Genomic DNA, 10,510 nt, shown 5'->3' with positions numbered 1-10,510 from the left:
AAACTTTAAAATAATTTAAGTGGAATAAATTTGAAGGAGCAGCAGGCATGAGTGCCTAGTGATCTACCATTGATAGGAAGATCTAGTGTGGCGAGGATTACTTTAGAGGAGTACAGTGTAATACCAACATTCTGTCGAGGAAAATTGGGAAAAAAGATGTACGTACTAATAAAAAAAAAACTTGGTCAGTAACACTGGATGAATGAGGGTGCCAGCAGGACATCTAAGGAGATTTTCCTGCCACTAGGGCACAATGCTCACATATCTTAGTTCACTGAGATTACAAGTAGGTGTGATTATAAAGTCATCCCAGTGCAATAATGGGGTAATTTTTTCTCGGAATAAAGTGAGAAGTCACGGACATTGGCGTTATCACCGAGTTCAAGCACTCAGGTCTGTTTAAGAATGCAGCTGAGCGGATAATAGGCCGATCAGTGGCGAAGTGGATAAAAGTAAAAGTAAAGTAGGCGATCTTTGGACACAATTGAAATAAAAAAAAACAAGTTTTATAACTACAGTAAAGAAACTGTTTATTTGAGATATACTTAACCGTATGTCTTCTACTAAGTTTGCCGTAATTTAGCTCAAGTTAGTTAATCATTTAATGAAGGAAACCTCTATTGAACAGCACGACAAGTAGAGGTGCAGTACGTTATTAAGAGTGAACCACGTACGATACCCGAGTGTTTACACGAGCACCACACCACAGCTGATGTGTGGCAGGACAGCTGACGAGGCAAGTGAGGTGTCATAACTAGCTCACTGCACACTAAAGACCCCCCCCCCCATACTAACTCTTCACACATATCAGAAAACAGGAAGAGAAAATCATCCATGTAAAGTGAAGGTATAGAGGAGGAGGGAAGACTGTGGTGGGTGTGTGTGTGTGTCTCGTCATGGCTGGGGTTGGTTAACCTGCTGTAGTTTGACCGTATGTGAGAACAAAACTCAAACTGTGGTTGCAGTAGTCATCGTGTAAACTATATTTGAAGGACTGAGGAAGAAAAAGCAACAAGAAAATGTTGGTGTGGTGTTATATAACGGCTGTGGTTGTGGTCCTGGCCCCTACAGTACAGTGCTGGGACGCCGAGGAGATGGAGTTGTTTGATGTGGTGGAGGAAGTCAATCAAAATTTTTATGAAGTTCTTGGAATATCTCAGGTGAGTCTGTTGTTGGGCTTCAATAATGGATAATAGTTTAGTTGCACAATTATATTTTTATTTTTTAGTTACTGTGTACCTGTACAGGCACTTTGCATTAAGGAAAATAATGTTCCAATTAATAATATCACCCCTATGTTGACCTTGTTTTGATATCTCGCTATTAATGAGATAACGAGGTTTTCAGTCCTGGAATCATATTCAACTACCTACAGTATTGCATCTTTTTTGAAAGAAATAAAATAACTTAATGAACCAAGGAATCCCAAACTATCCTAACCGATTAGAATGTACGGTATATTAACCAAAGATCTATCCAGGGCTTGCAGACTTAATAATTGTGGATGTATTTCTTGAAGGTTAAAATTTTCTTATCGCAAAAAACACGAAAATTACAGATGGAATGTGTTGTGAGAAATGTTGGTTCAGATGTGACATGGGTGGAGGAAGACACGGCCTTGCCACCAGAAACACGTTGAGACACTAGGAATAATGGTTCTTTTCACTGAGAAATTCTATTCTATTTTATATGAATAAAACTAAAAAACTTGAGAAGTTGCTATTTGATCACCAGCTTCTGTAAATTAAAACAAAAATAAAAAATCTTGATAGTAAATAACAACAACAATGTGTGACTGAAAGAATTATCAGTCAATCCGAAAAAGGGTACCTGTAAGCATGGCAGGTGAATGGGGAGTGGAAAGGTACTCCAACTCTGTTTACGAAAAAAAAAAAAAGGTAAAAGTAAATGGTGCAGATTATGTTCCTTGGGGTAATAAAGTTTTTTGTATCTGGAAATTTTTTATGTGGTAACTGCTAAAACCGGACCACTTTTGTCGTGTATTACCTAGATGTGAAACAAACACTGTACCAAATGTATTTTTATATTAATTAGCCTTTAATTTCAGGATGCTACCTTAGGTGAAGTAAAAAAAGCATACCGAAGATTATCACTGCAGCTCCATCCTGACAAGAATGATGCACCTGATGCAGAGGAAAAATTTAGACAGGTAAGATTTTTAAGCCTTAGGGATATGAGCTTATAGGTGTTCAGAATATTTCAATTGTACGAGTACCAAAACTTCTCATTTTCTCTCATGAATTATATAAGAAGTAGTTTTAACACAATAGCTGGCATTTTTGTTCTTGTACTGCGAGAGTAATGTTATATTTTCTTGCAGCTCGTGTCTATCTATGATATTCTGCGTGATGAAGGACAGAGGGCGCGATACAATCAAGTGTTGGTGGAGGGATTGCCCGATTGGCGTTCACCCATCTACTACTACCGAAGAGCTCGCAAAATGTCCATGTTGGAGATCTCTGTCATTCTTACTATTGTTATATCCATCACACAGTACTTGATGGCATGGGGATCATACATAGACAGAAGACATTGCTTGGTAAGTAGAAAATGCAGTACAGTACCAGTCTTGCTGTTGCTATGTGTGTGTTCCTCTGGTACCTGTATTTACTGGGTGAAAAAGGAAAATTCAAGGTTTGCCTTTGTATTTACCCTTGGAGGAAGATGGAGGTACAGGACTGTAATTAGGGAAGTGGAATAAGCAAGGTTGACAGGACAGACCAATTGTAACAGATATGTGGTTGACTTTCAGTTTAGATCATCGTACTTTGGTGAAGGATAGGACTGCAATAGGGTCTTGTTCAGAGTGGAGGTTATGATCTTGAGTAATACCATGTTGGGAAAAATACCAGTACAGTAGATAACTTATTGGAAAAAATAGAGTTAGGGGAAGTTTTTTGCTACAACAATGACAGTTAAAATTATTCGGCTGCCGTATTTATTAAATGTATTTTATATTACAGGAAGAAAGTTTGATGAAGAAGTACAAGATTAAGGACAGGAAGAAAAAGAAGGCAGAGGATCTTGAAACTATCTCTCTAATGGAAGCAGCACTGGGCCAGATCCCCAAACCTAGGTAAGGTGTTTACTTTGGTGTAAGGTAGTTAGGCTGGCACTGATTCTTTGTATTCAACCACTAGTGTCTCTGGAGGATCACAATCTTCACACTGGGAGGGAATGGAACTTGGGATCTTTTACAGATATCAAGTAAAAAACATAAATTTTAATGAAACTTATCTTACAGAATACTGTACATGTTTCTTATCACTTTGAGTATCAGTGTTATTTGTTGACAGTTGGTGGAATATTCTGCCGGTACAGCTGGTGAGGCTAGTTGTGTTCCTGGTGACAGGCGGCCCAGGGCTCGTGCGGCAAATCTTGGCCAGTATCCAGGAGGAGCGTGAGAGAAAATTACAGGAGAAGAAAGATGAAGAGGAAGAGGAGAGAAGGCGCCAGGAAGAGGTAAGATTGACCTGCCGTGTATCTTTACTCCTTGTACTGTACACCAATATACAGTACTCTGCTTTTGTCTAGTTATTCTCAGTTGAAGTTTCTTCACCTATCATGTCATATCTCTACTCCTCATTTCTTCCTGTTGAGACCACTTTATCCTTTCATTTCTCCATTTTTAACTTATCTGCATGAAGTACAGTACAACAACATAAGAATGGAGGAACTGTAACGGGCCTATTGGCCCACACTGGGCAGTCCCATTTATGCCTAACCCCTATCGCTCATATATCCATACAACTTATGTTTGAAGCTATCCAGCGTATTCGAGTTAATGAATGAATTATACTATATGCTTGGTGGCACAGCTGTTGTTATAGCTGTCAGTGTTGTACATGTTAACCTTCTTTATAATGTATTTTATTTCAGTAATGAAACAACACCATCACCACATTGGATGGTTGTGATCAAATAATAATAATACAGTATACACTTCCCAGAAAATATGGTCACTGCCATTGTCATTTTATATAAAGTATTGAGCTAGAATGAGAGAAAATGTGTGTGCATGCATGGATGCTCATGTACTTATATACGTTCAGTTCATGCAATTAAACCATGGGTCTCCTGTGTAACCACTAACATTAAAGATATGAAGTTTGTTCTGAATTGACTCTTAAAATTTGGGTCTGATTAAACAAAGCATAGAAGAGTTGTGGTAGGCAGAACATTGTTCAGCTTTTAGTTGTGGGGGATTTGTTGTATTGACTGCTGTTGTTTGACTCTTCCAAGCCTCATAAAGTAGCCTTCTGTCCAGCATGTTATCTTTGGAATTTAGGCCATATTTTCCCAAATTATAACTTTTACACACTGTAGTTTGTGTATATGATCTCATATAGTTGCACTGTACTATGTAATGTATTTGATATTTAAAAGAAAAACAGATTTATGTAATCCAGATAAATAATTCTTTTTATTGTTTTATACAGGATATGATATTGTAGAAAATCTGTGTAATATTACTAATGATACCGTATGCATTTACCATACAGGAGGAGAAACGTAGAGAGAAGAAGGCTAGTCGAAAAGAAGCAAGAAAGAGAGTTAATGTCCTCCCTGACTTTTCTAATGAGGATTGTCTCTTGGAAGCTGTGGATGGGCCAGAGTCTGAAGGACAGGTGAGAAAGCTTTGATGACTCCACCCTCCCCCCTCTGTTTTTCAGTTGCAGTCTCAAGAAAACAATCACAAACATTTGTAAATTTGTCAAATATAACTTCCCAATAATTATATTCCCACCCCTGATTCATTTGTCCGTACTTTATCTGTTTGTGTACAGTACAGACACAATTATATGCACACTGGAACTATTTTGTTGTTTTCAGAGGGTGAAGCCTGTCACCCCTTCTGTTCCTGTTGTCACTGGTGGTCCATGGACTGATGAAGACTTCTGTGAACTTGCTCGTCTTATGGCTAAGTATGGATGCAGTTTTGCACTAGCAGTTGCCTATTTATAAGGTATCATGACATCTATATTCATATAAATTACTTATTCTAAAACTTGGTTATTTATGTGTTGTGGATATGGATTGGTTTTGGGCTGCAACTGTTGGTCTTTACTCGAGATCTTTTGTGGAAGCTGAAGGACGTGGATGGGACATTGCTGTGGTGCATTTTTTGTAATGGCAGGGATAAGTTGGTTGTTGAGCCTGGGCACTGAAGTTAGTGAGCCTTATATCAAGGTGGCCTTGCGTGGAGAGAATCTGGATTTAAAATATATGTAACAAACTGTGTCTTTCGGTTTGGGAAGGAACTGATAAAATTTTGACCGAGAAGTTACTGTCTGGCACTGAGAACTGGTAGAGAAGTAGGAAAATTCAAGTGTACTGTTAACTATTGGACATGGTAGACCCACTAAGGTAGCAAAAGAAACAGAAAGTGGTTTATGAGGGAAATTTTCTACTTGTTGGTGTTAGAGTAACAATCAGAGTATCCAAGAAGTACCACCACAGGGACAAGGGTAGAAATACCATAAGGAAGACTGTACAGTACCTCCCGAGATGAGCAAATAAGAGGGTTTTAGATATTGTTATTGACTGGTTGTATTTTAAGCTGACAAGTTGAATTTTAAACCCTCCAGTTTTGATAAACAGTATACCATAACATCATCATCTGATTCTTCACCCAACTTCAGGTTTCCAGGAGGCACTGTTGACCGCTGGGAGCGTATTGCAGACATGATGGGACGAACTGTATTTGAAGTCACAAAGATGTCCAGTAAAGTGAAGGCTCGCTTAATGCAGCGCTCGTCTGAGGTTGAGAGTGAAGAAATTGTACCAGAAGTTAAGGTGAGCTTTTGTATAATTATATCAAATTCAGAGTACAGGACTTATTTTGAGTCTGTCAAAGTGTGTTACATTTTTAAGTTCATTTAATTCATGCATTCAAGCACACACTTCTTGATTAGTAGAGCAAATCTTTGTCTTATCAGTTAAAAAAGCTTTGTTTGTCTTATTCATGTCTGTACCTTGGTTGTTCAACAGGTGAAAGTCAAAACTAGAGCAGAGAAGTCTGACCTGTCTGCTGGCTGTGATGAAATGTGGAACCCCATACAACAGAAGGCCTTGGAAAAAGCATTAAAGCAAAACCCAAAGGGCACTGACCAGCGCTGGGACAAGATTTCTCGAGCTGTGCCGGATAAGACTAAGGTAACAGGACTGTATAATGAATCTCTTGATATCTCAATATATATAGGGTAAAAATCACAGCACTCAAGCTCATGTATATAAGTTGATGATATACCGGGTGTGTACGACTATCAATATGAATTTTCTGTAGTTTAGATATGCCTTAGTAAATAATGGCTATTTTTACATTACCAGTCTCAAGTTTTCAAGTTATGATAATGACCTTACAGGAGGAGTGCATGTTGCGCTTCAAGTTCCTTGCTGAGAAAATCCGCAAGAAGAAAGGGGAGGGATCCGAGAAGCAGGACAGTGAGGAGCCGCAGGAGGGGCGACCACAAGAAGAGACAGATGTGACTCTGGGTGGCTGTGACAGTAAATCACTTGAGACAAAAGAGACTGGAGACAAAATACAAAACCTTGATCATGGATTTAAAGAAGAGGATAATTGTGACAGAGTCAGCCAGTTGCAGGGAAATGAATCTCAGGATTAGTACTGAAGTTATTAGATCAACTTTCACAGGTGCTTTGTCCCAGCTCTTGAGATAAACTATTTTGATATTGGCAAATCTAATCAATAATGGTATAAGGTAAAGCTATCTTTACTAATTCAGGGTCGGATCCAGACCTCAAATTTGACCGATGTAGTTGGAATTTTACACTTCATTCCGTAATGCCACGTTTATAATAACTAATTAACTTATATTTACTTTGATTAATATATGTTTAGCCAGATATTTCAACCTATATTTTGTTATAAAATAAAATGGAGTAAGACTGTATATACTGTACGTATAGTTTTATTGATTTACACAATACTGTTTATAGCTTTGTACAGTATGTATACAAACAGACACTGACATACATCAATAAGTAATAAATGTACATAAGATAATTATAATATGTCATAATTCTTTATGATATCAACTAGTTCCATCCTACAAGGATGTACCTAAGCAAACTTGTTCACAATGATGTTCAAATCAAGTTCCATTGAATAGTGAACATCCATGAGAGCAAGTCCATTAAGATGATCATTATATCCAGTTACTTGCAGGGCAGGATTAACCTCAAGACTAATGAGGCTGTACTTAAGCCCTCATGATATTTAGGCTCTCAAGTTTAGGCCTTAATTTGTATTTCTTAAACTTAAATCTTGTCACAAGTTAACAACTTAACAAAGTGGTTAAGTAAATGACTTTTGTTATGTTTATTAAGGCTCTACATTATTATATACGAGAATAAATACCCTTTTTTTTTGCATATACGTAATATACAGTATGGTAGTACTGATCATATATAGGCCTTTCCCTCTTAGGCCCCTCACAACCTTAATCTGACCCTGACATTGTCAAAGGTGACCACCGCGTGATGCCTCAAGGGGGAATCCCGGCTTGCGTTCAGGTGATGTGAGTGTAACCCTGCCTGTGACATTACCCCAACACCAGGCCCAGCTTCGATTATCCAGAAGCTGGTGAGCCATGGAGGGAAAGAATGAGAGAGATCATTTTACCAATAGGTCATTTATTTGACTGCTGCATATGATACCTTTGCATTGGTCAGAATTTTTTTGAGTGATGTAAGTGCATCAGCTTGGATTCGGCCTTGTGATTCATCATAAATATAAACATTTAGTTTCATTTTGTAAAACTTGAGTGAAGATTGACCATATTACATTTCCCTTCACTTTTATTCTCGAGGAAGAAAGGTTTTCTTTTATTCTAAATGAATAACCAAATTTATATTGATTCAGCAAGGTTATATTTGTCATATGGTCTCATACGTGGTGATCACTGGTCATATAGTGTACACTAGCATTTGACCCTTATTCGTAGTTGCCACATTTTGTAGCAAGTCTCGGCTTTTGATGGGTTGGGTAACAAAAAATGTAATTTAGGGTGATGTGAAGTTGTGTAAGAAAGTGGAGAACAGTAAATTGTGGTATTTCCTAACAGCAGAGTTGCACAAAAGAATTGTAGATATTAGGGTGCTTGAAATGTTAATTTTAAATGCCTGATGGATGGATGATTGCTGATGCCAGGCTCAGTTTATATCATCATTTTGCCTTGTACAGTACAATGCAGTGCAGGAGAGTTCAGAGTGAAGTATTATCAGAAAAGGATGTAATGTAATCAGTCTTCCTTCTGTCCTTCAAGCAAGATTTGTAATTTTATATATATATATATATATATATATATATATATATATATATATATATATATATATATATATATATATATATATATATATATATATATATATATATATATATATATATATATATGCTAATAACCACTTTGACACAATATATTATTTTTATTACTCTTAAGGACTGTCATTTACCTTTGTATACTTTAGCAGGAAATAGAGGTTTCTTCCAGATCTTTATAGAATTATTTTTACTTGACACACATTTGGATCATGTGTATACTTACTCAGTTCAGTTGTGCTTGATACCATGGTCAGGGGCATGTCTCCACAACTGAGGTAGTTATCAAATGTTGCCAGCTCTCCAGATGACATTCATATTTTTCAAATATTTTAATTATCTTAACGCTGGCATGCATTTGCTTTGTTAGAATTTTATGAAGGTGGTTTTTGCAATTTATTTTTCTGGAGGCTACTGCAACTCGGTGTAGAGTATACAGTACATGTCAGCTGATGCAACCACTTTGCATTGTGCTCCTTAAGGATTTCATCACTGATTTTTTCCTTAATTATTTATTTACCCAATGCCTGTTTGTCTAAATCTTCACCTGTTTGTGTGGCCATTATCAGTACTGAATTGTGTGAATTATAGTTTTTTCTGATTCATCATGATTAACGTGCTGTATTTCAAAACTCTTAGCCATTGATAATGATGTTCTTCAGATATTATATAAACTTGGCTCTCTTTTTCAAACAGTAACACGGAAAATACTTTAGTTATATTATGTAGTTAACTGCTAGTCAAGAAAGTTGAATTTTGATTGAATATTTTTTCATGTGTAATTTGTAAGTGAATAGCCCATTTGTTAGTACTTTGTTAATAAAAATATGAAAACAATACATGTAAATGTTTAATTGTGTTGGATACTCATTGGAACAGTGGATATGGTTGATAAAGTTGATATCTGGAGGCCATAACTTACAGGACCTTTGGAGTTCCTGTAATGGAATATACTCCGACACAGCGGAGTACATTTCCAGATTACATAAAGAGCATATTCCTTCCAAGCTCTTGTAATCCTCAATAACACTGTTTTCAATGAAAAATAATATTAAATGATAAAATCTAATCTGATAAAAATGATCTCATAAACAGCAGTTGTGTTTGTTTATGTTTTAGCAAGCAAGATGGAGTTGATCGCTGTAGTATTAAACTATTGAGCTTTGCGACTTGAAAGGAACTAACAAGACCCTTTGGACACTCGTGTAAGTGATGGACAATTGTTGAAGTTTTACATATTTCCTCTATGTGAAATTTTGAAGATGTGCGAGGCATTGGACACTATTTTAGGGCAGAGAACAAAGATGTCACTGACTCACCGAATTATTATTATTTGTACAGGTATAACTCATAATATTTTGTATTATAAAATATGCTACTAGTTTCTTGAATCATTTAGTAGTGTTTATGAAGTTTTTTATTGCAAACTGTAAGTATATTACTCTATTTTAAATGTAATTGTAACCTTATCGTGAAATATTACCTAATTTTGCGAAGTAGATTATCATAGAAAACGGGAAATTTGTATCATAGAAAATGGGAAATATCTACTTTCCGGGAAAGTTGGTTATCTACTTTCCCGAAAAGTAGATTTTTTTTCTACTTTTCGGGAAAGTAGATTATCGACTTTTCTGGGAAGTAAATTATCGAATTTTGGGGAAATATTACCTAATTTTGCGAAGTAGATTATCATAGAAAACGGGAAATTATACCAAGGAATGAATATATAGAGAAACTTGTACTACATTCAATTAACGTTCAGCGCCTGACTACTGCGTCATCTCTTGATTTAATTTTACCATAAATATTTAAGGTCATCATAGAAAACGTGTTGTTGTCTAGAGAACGAGCTTGTCTTTAGCGTAGACTCCTGTCATAAGTCTTATACATTTTTATTCTCAGCAGCCATTGCATAAATATACATGAATGTCCGCTTATACTTTATATATTTATTTATTCACGAACAATGATGTTCCTTAACTAAAATAAGAGGCAATACCATGTTGCATAGTACATGAGATAACGGGGGAGGGGAAGGGGTTGTCTCAATTAAACTGAGTCCCAACTCCAAGCGTTAGCGGTCATTTTGGCGGTGTTTTGCTGTCCAATTTCCCCAAGAGAACACCCTTCCACCTTTTTACCTCTTCC

The 10,510-nt window shown here is 36.6% G+C and overlaps 1 protein-coding gene across 1 annotated transcript; it reads left to right on the top strand.

Moving 5' to 3' along the window:
* Positions 1–710: 710 nt before the first annotated feature.
* Positions 711–9,201, top strand: LOC121860778 (dnaJ homolog subfamily C member 1-like). Its single transcript, XM_042358144.1, has 10 exons — positions 711–1,160; positions 2,069–2,170; positions 2,342–2,560; positions 2,985–3,097; positions 3,318–3,483; positions 4,524–4,649; positions 4,855–4,946; positions 5,664–5,817; positions 6,013–6,177; positions 6,387–9,201. The coding sequence occupies exons 1-10, from the start codon at positions 1,020–1,022 to the stop codon at positions 6,645–6,647; spliced, it is 1,539 nt and encodes a 512-aa protein (XP_042214078.1). The 5' UTR covers positions 711–1,019; the 3' UTR covers positions 6,648–9,201.
* Positions 9,202–10,510: the final 1,309 nt, after the last annotated feature.

Source organism: Homarus americanus, unplaced genomic scaffold (assembly GCF_018991925.1).
Source record: "Homarus americanus isolate GMGI-L3 unplaced genomic scaffold, GMGI_Hamer_2.0 scaffold23617, whole genome shotgun sequence".
Lineage (NCBI taxonomy): Eukaryota > Metazoa > Arthropoda > Malacostraca > Decapoda > Nephropidae > Homarus > Homarus americanus.
This window is presented reverse-complemented; position numbering and strand designations above follow the sequence as displayed.